At 48.0% G+C, this 13666-nt stretch overlaps 1 protein-coding gene across 1 annotated transcript in view; it reads left to right on the forward strand.

Moving 5' to 3' along the window:
* ryr2a (ryanodine receptor 2a (cardiac)) overlaps positions 1–13666 on the forward strand; it is a gene marked incomplete at both ends in the record, with an annotated part of 435130 nt that overhangs the window by 331953 nt on the left and 89511 nt on the right. The window contains 2 exons of the mRNA XM_080517507.1: positions 312–388; positions 554–627. Of these exons, the coding sequence (XP_080373633.1) occupies positions 312–388; positions 554–627 (151 nt within the window). The remainder of the gene's footprint in view (positions 1–311; positions 389–553; positions 628–13666) is intronic.

Below are 13666 nucleotides of genomic sequence, written 5' to 3' on the forward strand. Positions count from 1 at the left end.
CCACAGATGTTTCTCCAAAATCTTTAAAGATATTTCAGCATTACAGAATTGTCACAATACACAATCCTTTTACCTTCATCTCATCTTTGGAGAGGTGTGGATCAAAGGATTTCCTCAATAAGGTTAACTTTTATATTTATTAGGTGTTTTGATCGATGTATATTACTGTGGTGACTCTGACATGAGAGGAAACATGATCACAGTCACTGAACAATTTGTCAAAAAATCTTTTACACAATTCATTTATCCAGGATTGAGGCAGTTATTAAATTGTCCATGTGTGTGAGCCATTGTTTTGTGCTCTCTGACAGAAAATGTTGGACTACCTAAAAGATAAGAAGGACGTGGGCTTCTTCCAGAGTCTGGCTGGCCTCATGCAGTCATGCAGGTAACTCATCTTTATTTCTTCATCTGTGTGCAGAGCTTTGTCCAGATATAAGACATCGAGATCAAACATAAATATAAATAAGTTTGTAGGGGGTTTTAAATGTTGGTTTATAATGAAGTAATTTATTCCAGCTATGTACTCGTTATTGATGATGCTCTGTTTCAGTGTCCTGGATCTGAATGCCTTCGAGAGGCAGAACAAAGCTGAGGGTCTGGGCATGGTGACAGAGGAGGGGTCAGGTAAGATTCACTCTGCTTTCAATATGGACACAGAAGAAGAAACTGATGTTTTAAATGGCTTGTTGAAGATTATTGTGCGGTTGCATATGGATGTTGCTCCTCTCCAGGTGAAGGTGAATCTCTTAAACCTGTTTATAAGTTGTTAGCTTGTTTTTAGTTGATCTTAGCCCTGGGTCGATGTGACCTGCAGCAGAAGGATCAATTCACGCTGTTGCACCTTGTTTGTTACTCCTGAAACACAAAGAAAGCTTTTTCTTTAATCATCTGTATTTTGGTTTGTCCCATTTATGCTGACATCTCCATGGTTGAGTGTTTTGTTGAGTTTGGATCATGTTGTATTTCAGTCCTGAGTGTGAATTTGATTTGCTTGTTATGTTTTATACATGTCACGTACTCCAATATCATACTTTAGAGCAAGCACTTTTCAGTCCATTGGACAATAATGAGTAATTATGAGGTAATGTATCAAGACTTTAAAAACTCATATGTTTTGTTTTGTTTTGTTTGTATTTTTTTTAATAGAAATATAATTCCAGATCAATATATAGAGAGTATAGTGTAAATGAAAGTCCGTACAATGTCATGCAAATCATTGAAAATACTACCATGACATATCATATGTTCAAACTGAATGGTGGTGTTGTATTGCAAATCTGTTTCATAAAAGTTGAGAAATGCACAAAATGGATTAGAACGGTTGTTTACCAGCTTGTGGACCTCACATTAACAGTGCAGCAACAGGAGCAGGAATAGAAAAGATCATATTAGACGGGATGGTTGACACTTTAAAATACCAGTCTCAAGTTTTTCTCTCCTCCCAAAATTGATTAAAACATTTGGAGAATCCAGGAGAGTGTCTGCATGAAGACAAAAAGTCAAAGTATTAACTTTTTGATATCTTCTGATCCCCAGGCAGCTCTGTTGTGAAGTGGAAACCATTGCATGGACTCAGAGACAAAGTCATTTTCAGAGAAGCTATTTTTTCCCGAGGCATGATATCAAACCTTATCATATCCAGGGTTAAACAGCTCCAAACTGAAATATTCTGACCAATAAAATGATTTGCAGTCCTAAAAAGTCCTAAAAAGGGAAACCACAACTCTCTAATTTAACACCGCTTATTGTTACATTACATCTTTTTCACATAAGATCTAAAACATTTCACTTGATTATGTAAAAACATCAACATTTTATTATAATCTGCCACATTTTACAGACTATAAATGTCATATAAATATAAAGTCAGAACTCAGACCTGAATCAATTAAAGGACCCATACTTTGCTATATTTCATGTTTCACAGTCCATCCTATGCTCATGTAGGATATTTTGGGTAATACAGTATACAACACTCAAAACTTGTGAAATTATAGTTATTTCTTGGACTGAGCTGACGTCACCTCTCATGATGGTGGTTCTCAGCTCCTCAGTCTCCCCCGCCCACACGGAGACTGCAGCCCAGCCCACAGCCGCCTCCTGCCGCGGATTTCTGAGGCAGGTCGGTGGGAAAAAAATCCAGCCACATTGGCCGCTGTGCTTCTTCTTTCAGCAAGACAAATAGTGAGGAACCATACTTGCACCCGAAAACACATTTTCTCCAGTGGACATGATGGTGAAAACACATTTTCTCCAGTGGACATGAAGGTGAAAACACATTTTCTCCAGTGGACATGGTGGTGAAAACACATTTTCTCCAGTGGACATGAAGGTGAAAACACATTTTCTCCAGTGGACATGGTTGTGAAAACACATTTTCTCCAGTGGACATGGTTGTGAAAACACATTTTCTCCAGTGGACATGGTGGTGAAAACACATTTTCTCCAGTGGACATGAAGGTGAAAACACATTTTCTCCAGTGGACATGGTGGTGAAAACACATTTTCTCCAGTGGACATGAAGGTGAAAACACATTTTCTCCAGTGGACATGAAGGTGAAAACACATTTTCTCCAGTGGACATGAAGGTGAAAACACATTTTCTCCAGTGGACATGAAGGTGAAAACACATTTTCTCCAGTGGACATGAAGGTGAAAACACATTTTCTCCAGTGGACATGAAGGTGAAAACACATTTTCTCCAGTGGACATGATGGTGAAAACACATTTTCTCCAGTGGACATGAAGGTGAAAACACATTTTCTCCAGTGGACATGAAGGTGAAAACACATTTTCTCCAGTGGACATGAAGGTGAAAACACATTTTCTCCAGTGGACATGAAGGTGAAAACACATTTTCTCCAGTGGACATGAAGGTGAAAACACATTTTCTCCAGTGGACATGATGGTGAAAACACATTTTCTCCAGTGGACATGAAGGTGAAAACACATTTTCTCCAGTGGACATGAAGGTGAAAACACATTTTCTCCAGTGGACATGAAGGTGAAAACACATTTTCTCCAGTGGACATGAAGGTGAAAACACATTTTCTCCAGTGGACATGAAGGTGAAAACACATTTTCTCCAGTGGACATGAAGGTGAAAACACATTTTCTCCAGTGGACATGATGGTGAAAACACATTTTCTCCAGTGGACATGATGGTGAAAACACATTTTCTCCAGTGGACATGATGGTGAAAACACATTTTCTCCAGTGGACATGATGGTGAAAACACATTTTCTCCAGTGGACATGAAGGTGAAAACACATTTTCTCCAGTGGACATGATGGTGAAAACACATTTTCTCCAGTGGACATGAAGGTGAAAACACATTTTCTCCAGTGGACATGAAGGTGAAAACACATTTTCTCCAGTGGACATGATGGTGAAAACACATTTTCTCCAGTGGACATGATGGTGAAAACACATTTTCTCCAGTGGACATGATGGTGAAAACAGTTATCGGCAGCAACAAAAACAGCAGTTCAATGTGAAGCAGCAGAGACTGAGATAATGCATAGAGAAGAGGCTGCACACGCTCCTTGGCACATTCGTGGGCGTGTCTTGTTTTGGTTTCTCCGCATGTCAACTTCCTGGAGGGTTAGGGTTAGGGTTACCCTAACCCTAACCCTCATCACGGTGCCAAATAGAATCAAGGTGTTGAGCTCCCCCACCAGTTAGAACAGATCTAACTCAAGCTTGAGGGAATCAATGGAAAAACCACGTTTTATTTAGTATAATATGGGTCCCTTTAAGCCCTGGTCCTTTAAGCCCTGGTCCTTTAAGCCCTGGTCCCACCGCGCTTTTCGTGCCAGACGAGGTAGAATGGAATGGGTTTTTGTGTGGTCCCACTGAAAAAAGTCCCGGTCCCAACCCGCCATACTTGCAAGTGCACGGTGTCTACTTGCAAAAACATGACCAACATTTGGGGATCTGCACATGGTGAGTACTGCCTCCATACAGATTTGGAGCATGCAGACACACCGTACTTTCACTACGTTCTGGCTGCAGATTCACCCCAGTATGGGTGGCGCAAGTGCCTTCTCCAGCCAATAAGCGCACAACGCATTGACACTTGATAACCCTTGGTCTGTACTTACTCTGCACTTCCCCAGTTCTACTGTTCAATGAGCATGCAGAACTCACATGGACTGTACTGAGTAAGCATTTGCTCCGCAGTTACAACGCACATTGTGCGCACTGATTTCTGCATCGACGAAACCACTATCTCCTGCAGCGGTCTCCCCATTGCCTCTCCCGTATCTTTTTAAAACATTTTCCCCCTCTCCCATATCTTTTTTTCCCTCTCCCATAACTTTTTCCCCCCCTCTGTCATGTCAAAGTAAGTAGGTCATTCCCTGCTCCTCTGCAGCCTCATAGGATGGTTATAGTGCTCCAGGTGTGTTTCCCTCTCCTCTGCTGCATGTTTGAGGTGGGCATGTCAGGAGGTGGGGTTCAGAGAGGGGAGAGCCTGCTAGTTAATTACCTAGATTGGGAGCAACTGCGGTTACCAGGTGGAGGTGGTTTGAGGATGAGAAACTCCACTATTGAACTGGGCTCCTCAATCCACTCCACACGGGACTGAAAATTCACAGCAGGCTCACGCTCCGTCCAGCTCCAGGTCTGCTCCATCCAAATCTTTGGTTTGAAATTTCAATCTGTTTCCTGGCTGCTTCCTGCACTTGAGCCTCCGTCCACCCCCCGTAACAATACAATCCTGCCAATATGAGCTCAGTGGATCACCAGCCAGGATCAGATGTGGACCAGTCAATCCAGCAGGTCCTCTCCAGCCTGGATGCCAGACTGGATCAGCACGATGACCTGCTGCACAGCATGGTTGTAAACCATCGGACCCTTTTGGACCAGGCATCACTATTATCGTCCCAGTTGGCCCGCCTGTCTGCCCAACTGAACCAGATCGCCCAAGCTCCTGACCCTGCTGCTTCTGTCAAACCATCTCCAGCAGGCCATTTCGGAGAACCATCTGTTTCCACTCTAGAGATATGTGGGGGATCTGAGATCATGTCAGGCCTTCCTGACCCAGGTGGGTCTGGTGTTAGAACTCCAGCCTGGATTGGTTACCTTATTGGACTCCTGTCCAGAGCCGCCAGAGCATGGAGGATGGCGTTGTGGGAGAGAGGTCTCCAGAGTGTCACTCATACAAGAGATTCACAGATGAGATGAGGAAACTGTTTGACCATTCAATACGGGGAAGGGAGGCCAGCAACCGACTCGCCAGGGCACTCGGAGTGTGGCAGAGTTTAGTTGGATTGACTGTTCACTCCAGTCTGCGTTCTATCTTGGGCTGCAAGATCATCTCCAGGATGAGATGGCCACCTGAGACCAATCTGCGAACTTCAACCAGCTCATTAACCTCAGCATCCAGATTGACAACCATCTCTGTGAGCTCCAACAGGAGCGATCTCTTCGTGACTTCCCTCTGCTTTCGCCAGTCAGTCCCAGACAGATTCCTCTGAGGCTGACACCATGCAGATTGAACAAACCCAGCTCACCCCGCAGGGGAAGCAACTTCTTCGGGCCAACAATGCGTGCCTCTACTTTAGTAAACCTGGACACTACATTGCCTGCTGCCCGACGCGCCCAGGAAAGAGGACGGGCTCCCCAGTAGCAAGAGGGTTACTGGTGAGCCAAACCCTCTCTTATGTTCCCCAGTGACTCCAATTATCCAGAACTCTCTGTTTTCAGACCCAAAACCTTCCTGTTTCTGCATTGGTGACTCTGGAGCAGAGGAAAACTTCATGGTTACCAGTTAGCCCAGCAGCTGAACATCCCGTCTGTTCCGTTAGCATCCAAGTCCGAAGCTCAGTCTCTCAATGGCCCCCATTTGGCTAGTGTCAACCACAAGACTGCCCCTGTCACCCTGGTCCTCGCAGAAAACCACCAGGAGACCCTCTTCTTCCACCTCATAAAGCACTCACGCTCCTTCCTTGTTCTGGGATACCCGTGGTTACTCTATCACAATCCTCGGATCGACTGGGTGAGGGAGGAGGTTAGTTCCTTGAACTCAAACTTATCTTCTGGGATCTTCCCAGCAGGACAGAGTGGCGCACACCGGGACTGCATGGGAGAACTAACAGAGGTTAGAACATAGAGCAGCTTCCTTACATGAAGCGAACAAACTCAGAACTAGAGATAGGGAGGTGTCAGGGGGCGTCCTGGAGCTGACTGGAGACAGTGAATGTGGCAATATGTTCCCCAGCTGGAAATGGTGCACAGGTTCCAGTCAATGTGCGGGTTGTGTCTCTGAAGCCAGGGGAGAACCAGGATCAGCGGGACATGAGGCGATGACAGCACAAGGAACCTAATCTCCTCACTGTGGTTCCCAGAGACCAGTAGACGAAGGGGAATGCTGCGATGAGTGATGTGAGCCAACCTCCTGCCGTCCAGGGGAGAGGGAGAGTGAGCCGAAGGCTGGGTGCTGGGGCTATGGCTCATCAGGACCACCTCAAATCCTGATGAGCCTAAGCTTTTGGCTGATGGGGACAGAAAGGTCGTTGGTGTCCTGCCTCCCCACAATACAGGCAGAGACGGGCATTGATCCGGCACCTTCTTTCCGCGGGAGACAGGTGGGCTCGCCCGAGCTGCATGGGTTCCTCAGGATCCTCCGGGGCCGGAAGGGCAGGATGGAAGAGAGCTGAAGTACCAGGGTCCCAGGATGGTGGAGAAGCCGATGGGTTCTCTGATTCTTGCGACAGTACCGGAGGGTATTATCGACACGGATCGCTAGGGCGATGAGCTCCTCCAAATTGGCCGTGTCATCCGGGACTGCCACTTCATCGTGGACCTCGTCAGACAGCCCCTGGAGAAACATTCCTTGGAGCGCTGGATTATTCCAGCCACTCTCCGCCGCATAGCTCCGGAAGTCCACGGCATACTCAGCAACTGACCGCGATCACTGGGAAAGGGACATCAGATGGCGGGCTGCCTCCTTGCCCTGGAGAGGGTGATCAAACACATCTCATCTCCACCATCAAACATGTGCATGATCCACATATGGGTGACCCACGTTCCCACAGGGCAGTCACGCACTTGCACACCTTACCGGACAGTAACCCAACGATATAAGAGAGTCATCAGTGGAGTAGGTGGCTGGCTGCTGTTTAAATACGAGCTCAAACTGGATGAGAAACCGGCCACAACCTCCCAGTTCTCCAGAATACCGTTCCGGAGTGGGGATCTGGGGCTCCCTAGCGGTGGTCGGCGGTATTGCCGCGGGCGGGGGAGCGTCACCCGGCGGTTGCTGACCGGCGACGAGCCCATCCAGGCGGCTGGTGAGGCGTGACATCTGGGTGGTCAGTCCATTTAACGATGTCTCAATCTCCTGGAGGAATGTCTGGTGTTGAGACAGGAGGTTTCCGTGAGAGGATATGGCGCGCTTGAGGACTTCCGGGTCGGCTGAATCCATGGTGGCCCGATCGTTCTGTCAGGATTGGTGGTGAGCTGGATTCAAGCGCTGACAACACCGGGTTGGATAATAAAAAAATAACGTTTATTTGAGTCTCTCCAATGGAGTAAGGGATCGTAGGAGGGGAGGTGGGCGTCACAGAGACGGGATCTTCCCAGCAGGACAGAGCGGCACACAGCAGGACTGCAGGGAGAACAAACAGAGGTTAGGACACAGAGCAGCTTCCCCACATGAAGCGAACAAACTCATAACTGTAGACTCGAGGGGCCGATTCAAGGTACCGCAGGGTAAATGTGATGATCTGGCGATGAGAGCCTGGGATCCCAGTCCTTAAATACTGGCTTCCCTCATTCGCTCCAGGTGTGCGTCCTGCTTCGTCCAGTCCGCCTCCACTCACACACGCCCACACACACACAAAAACAAAAACACAGCAGGAAATCTCCGCGGATTGTGACACCTGGTTTGGGTAGAGAGAGGTAGAGAGAGAGGCGGGGTATTTTGAAACAGCCCTTGCTTTAGGCTTTAGTAAATAGAAATGTCTTGAGTCTTGCCTTAAAAGTAGACTGTGTGTAGAATAAGTGGAAGTTATCAACAAAATCTACATCGTGACTTCTGCAGGCGGAAGTAAGAAACGTGTTCAGGCTTAGAATTCTGCTGAAGTGAGCTGCGCCTCAGCCAAGTGTGGAAATGGTACCAGAGATAAAAAAAACAGACTTTCCACAGTTACTTTAAAACTTAAAAAGCTCATTAAAGTCCTTCTTAGTCACTTCGGATTGCCGGTGGGCTGTATCAATAGCCACATGGACTATAACTTGTTGGACGGAAGTGAGCCGAAAAGCTCCAGGAACTTACTGTGGATCACCATTACCGTGGCTCCGGGGAGACAGTGTCTGATCGCGTTGAAGAAGCTGATGTTTCTGGTGATGGAATCTATTATTATTAATGTTGTTGGAGAGAAGAGAGGACGAAGATGAAGATGAGGAGATGACCGGGCAGACTGGTTCTGTGGTGAGGCATGATGAGAGTGGAGCGGTGTCTCATCACGGCTTCCTGTAGTAGTCTGTGGCGAGAAGCGGTCAACTTTTGACGAGAAGAGGGTCGCTGGTCTGGCTGTCCAGAGGAGAGGGAGGCAGCTCCAGCGCTGTTCCTCTCCAACGATGAAGAAGATGTGGCTGTTGGGGGCACAGGAGGAGCGAGATCCAGGTGGGAAACTGCCGGGGCTGCAGCAGTAGGAGCATCAGTTGGGTGGATTGGGAGCATCCCTTTCGACCACGGATTACCACCTCTGACCATGGCGACTAATGACTGGGGGTCAAACAAGAGGAAGAGGAGTGAGGACAGGTGGCAGGATCCCACGCAACTGTGTCCTGAAGGTCCTGAATGGTGGTTGCGCTGAACGAGGTGAGCTGTTTGGACTGGTCTGCAGCTACCTCCATGAAGCTAGACAACATGGCATCGAATGTCATTTTTAAGGTCAGTAATCTTCTTATTAGCCTTTTGGAGTAAGATAAAAATCCTCCAAAGGCATGGTTTATTTAGATGGTGCCCTCTGCCAGATCAGGCATTGGCTCTGCACCCCCAAGTCTGATCTGATGAGTGCTGCTGCTCTGAGCAGCAGAGCGGGGGCTCTGATGCGGAGGCACCAAAGTTATCTCGTTGCTGCGCGATTAACCTCTTGCCTGGAGCCACGCTCCCTCACAGTCACCTGTATAATCTGTCCCAACCTGAACTACCACTTTGGAAACCTACAGTCGGGAGTCTCTGGCTGCAAGCATCGTTCGACCATCATCGTCTCAACAACATCACTGTCAAGAACCGGTATGTTACCTCTGCTCAGCTCAGCTTTCACTCCTCTCCACGGCATCACCATTTTCATCAAGCTGGATCTTCAGAACGCCTATCACCTGGTTCACACCTGTGAGGATGAATGGAAGACCGCATTCAATACACTATTGGGACACTTTGAATAATTGGTCATGCCTTTTGGACTCACTAACGCCCCGCAGTTTTCCAGTGTCTTATGAACGACATCCTAAGGGACATGGTTGATCGCTTCGTCTTCATCTTCCTTGATTACATTCACAGATCCAGCGATTCCTCGGGTGTGTGAACTTCTACAGGCCATTCATCCGGGATTGCAGCAAAATTGCTGCACCCCAGACTGCTCCGACTTCCACTATTCAACCATTTGTTTGGACTCGTGAAGCTTCCCTGGTCTTTTGGGACCTCAAGTCCCGGTTCACCTCGGCCCATATTCTCGTCCAGCCGGATCCTCATCTTCAGTTTGTGGTAGAGGTAGATGCCACTGACTCTGGGGTTGGAGCGGTGCACTCGCAGCGTTCACTATCAAACTCCATCCTTGTGCGTTCTTCTCCCGATGTCTCTCACTGGTGGAGCATAACTATGACATTGGTAATCGTAAACTACTGGCAGTCAAAATGGCCCTGGAGGAATGGAGGCACTTGTTGGAGGGAACTGAACAGCTATTTAGCATATAGACTGACCACAAGACTCTGGAATGTTCTGGAAGAATATGGAACGTTCTGCCAAGAGACTGAATTCTCATCAGGCCCTTTGGACCCTGTTTTTTGGGCGTTTCTGGTTCACCTATCGCCCAGGATCCTGCAATGTTAAACCTGATCATGATGTCAAACACTGTCCCGTCAGTTTTCCATCAAGGAACTCTCTTCGGAACCTGTCTCGATCCTGCTGAAGTCCTGCACCGTGGCTTTACTCACCTGGGAGATTGAGGCCTTGGTTCAAAGGGCCCCCCTACAACAACCAGACCCCGGTGATGATCCCCCTCATACGATGTTTGTCCCTGTTTCTGTGCGTTCTCAGGTGCTGCAGTGGGCCCACTCCACGCACATCTTCTGCCATCCTCGTGTCACCCGCACTCTGGGAGTCCTCCAGCAGAGGTTTTGGTGGCTCACCATAGACAAAGACACCCAGAGGTATGTTGCGGCCTGCACCATTTGTAGCACCATTTTCACCCAAAGCAAGACTTCCAATCAGCCCAGTTCTGGTCTGCTCCAACCTCTGCCTGTCCCTATTCGCCCCTGGTCACATATCGCTGTGGACTTCGTCACCGGTCTCCCACCATCCAATGGTAAGACCACCATCCTGAGCCTTGTGGATTGGTTTTCGAAGTCTGCACACTTTGTGGCGCTCCCAAAGGTTAGGTCCCAAAAACGGCGGACATGTTGGTCTCTGAGGTGTTCCGCATGCATGGAATCCTGAAGGACATAGTTTCCGACCGTGGCCCTCAGTTCATTTCAGAGGTGTCCAAGGCCTTCTACACTGCCCTGGGGGCCAAGGTGAGCCTGTCCTCCGGTTTCCATCCCCAGTCCAATGGCCAGACAGAGTGCCTGAAACAGGAGTTGGAGACCTTCCTCATATGGGTTTCATCGGAGAACCCCAACACTTGGAGCAGCCACCTGACCTGGGTCGAGTATGTGCACAATCCCCTCATCAACTCATCCCCTGGCCTGTCCCCCTTCCAGTGCTCTCTGGGTTACCAGCCCTCCACCCAGGATGTTGGTTGTTGGACGTTGTTGGACGTTTGTCGCCCAGTCCACCAGTACCACCAGTACCTGGTGGACTGGGAGGGTTATGGTCCTGAGGAGCATTCAAGGTGCCTCGTGGTCGCATCGTGGATCAGGAGCTGATCCAGGAGTTCCACTGCTTGACCCCAGGTCGACTCAGTCGTATACCAGGAGGCGCACGTAGGGGGGTTGCTGTCATGCCCTGCTCCTCTGCAGCCTCATAGGAGGGTAATAGTGCTGTTTAGGTATGTTTCCCTCTTCTCTGCTGCATGTTTCAGGTGGGTGTGTCAGCCGGTTGTGCTCAGAGAAGGGGGAGCCAGCTGGGTAATTACCTGGATTGGGAGCAGCAGCTGCGGTTACCAGGTGGACGTGGTTTGAGGAAGAAAAGCTCCCCTATTTAACTGGCTTCCTCACCCTACTCCATGCGGGGGTAAAATCTACAAATCAAATCTACAGCAGGCTCACACTCTGTCAAGCTCCAGCTCTGCTCTGACCAGCTCCAAGCTCTGCCCTGTCCAAGCTCTGCTCCATCCCAGCTCTGCTCCGTCCCAGTTCTGCTCCATCCCAGCTCTGCTCCATCCCAGCTCTGCTCCACCCCAGCTCTGCTCCGTCCCAGCTCTGCTCCATCCCAGCTCTGCTCCGTCCCAGTTCTGCTCCATCCCAGCTCTGCTCCGTCCCAGTTCTGCTCCATCCCAGCTCTGCTCCGTCCCAGTTCTGCTCCATCCCAGCTCTGCTCCGTTCCAGTTCTGCTCCGTCCCAGTTCTGCTCCGTCCCAGTTCTGCTCCGTCCCAGTTCTGCTCCGTCCCATGCTCATGCGCTGCCACTTGAAGCTGCTCTTGCAGCATCAGAACCCAGAGTCTCTGCGGTGGAATGGTTGACATCTGGAGGCAGCAGCAGCTGGGACATCGGGCAGAAAAACTTCATTGTTCATCGCACTTGCGGAGTTACAGCCGGGTGAAACCTCTCGCCGCTAGCTGCTACCGCGTTCTTCACCCAATGCGTCCCAGCGTCCTTCACAACCCCACATTGTTAACAACCCCACCCACATTTTAACTGTACCTTCAGAGGTGGGACCGCGTGACAGAGTTGGGCCTTGGTGTGATTGTAGGACAACTCATCCATGGATGAGATTCCAGAATTCTTTTGAGAAAATAAATCCTGTACAATGCACTTTTACATACTATTACTTCTGATTGATATTTTATATAATTTTCATATATCTAGTATATGTCTATATCTAGTATATTACCGTGGCGACTGGTCATTAGGGGCACCTCGGCTCAGCAGAAAGGACTGCATGCATAGTATATTATTAATTCTTTAAGATTATCTGTAATATTTTCTTGTCTGTGAATAAAACATTCTCCTGAATTGCATATAATAATCAATCAATCAGTCAATCAATCAATCAACTTTGATTGTATAGCTTTATTTGTATAGCACTTTTTTATACAATCAATGTAATACAAAGTGCTTGACATACTTTAAAAACACTGCAAAGATATTACAATAGATAATTATAAAACAAATAAACACACACACACACACACACACACACACACACACACAAATGAAGACATGCCTGGTGATATGAAGACATGACAGGGCACCGAGGACTAAGGTGAGGAAAGGGCCACATTTTGGGGCCGTCCACCCTGGGGGCGGCATAGCTTCTAACCACAGGCGGAACTGCCCCACAGATCCCCCCAGTCTGGGCAGACTGGCCAATCCCACAACATAAGGGGACCAACCAGGTGCCAGGGGCATGGAAATCCATGGGACAGCCCCACCAGTGGGGTTCCAGGCCACCACCAGTGTAGTGACCCCTGAGAAGAACCACTGGAGACAAAAGATTCAGTTAAGAACCTAATAAAAGTAGATACATAGATAATAGATAAAAGTAGATAAATAAATAGATAATACACATATCTGTATTTATACATATACATGTAAATTAAAGTCTGTTAAAAGCCCGATTCACTTTTTTTTTTAAAAACCTCAATTGTCTCTACAAGCCCTGAGGTTCCCTGGCAGGATGTTCCACAAACAGGGTCCATATCGGCTGAATGCAGGCTCCCCATGGTCTTGGTTCTGGTATGAGGCACAATTAAAAGGCCGGCGCTGGAGGACCTCCGGGCCTGTGAGATTCGATATGGTCAATGGTAAAGGCCAGATAAATAGAAGGGTGGAAAACCGTTAAGACATGTATAAACTAATTAAAGAACCTTAAGATCGACCTTGAAGCAAACGGAGAGCCAATGCACCGATTTTAAAACAGGCGTGATGTGGACGTGCCCGATGGTCCTCGTCAGTACTGGTGCAGCCGAGTTTTATAGTAGTAGGAGAGTTGACAAGGTTTTCTTGGGGAGACCAGAGAGCAGGGTGTTACAATAGTCTAGCTCAGTGTTTTTCAACCTTTTTTGAGCCAAGACTCACTTTTGTCTTTGTAAAACTCTGGACGCCCACCACCACCTGAAAATGTTAAAATGTGAAACTCTGTAGCCTCTACCAACATTATAAAGTCTTTGTCATCAAAGTTTTATCAACAGGAATCCAGTAAATCCAGAAACCAAGGACTTTTTTTAATAGTGACTCCCTCAGTGTGAAACCTGGACCTGATGGATGAAGAGCTGAGATCCTGGTTCACATTCTTCCTTTTCAAAAACTTCTCCATCACTGTCACTGACAC

This window comes from Blennius ocellaris (assembly GCF_963422515.1).
Source record: "Blennius ocellaris genome assembly, chromosome: 21".
NCBI classification, from domain to species: Eukaryota; Metazoa; Chordata; class Actinopteri; order Blenniiformes; family Blenniidae; genus Blennius; species Blennius ocellaris.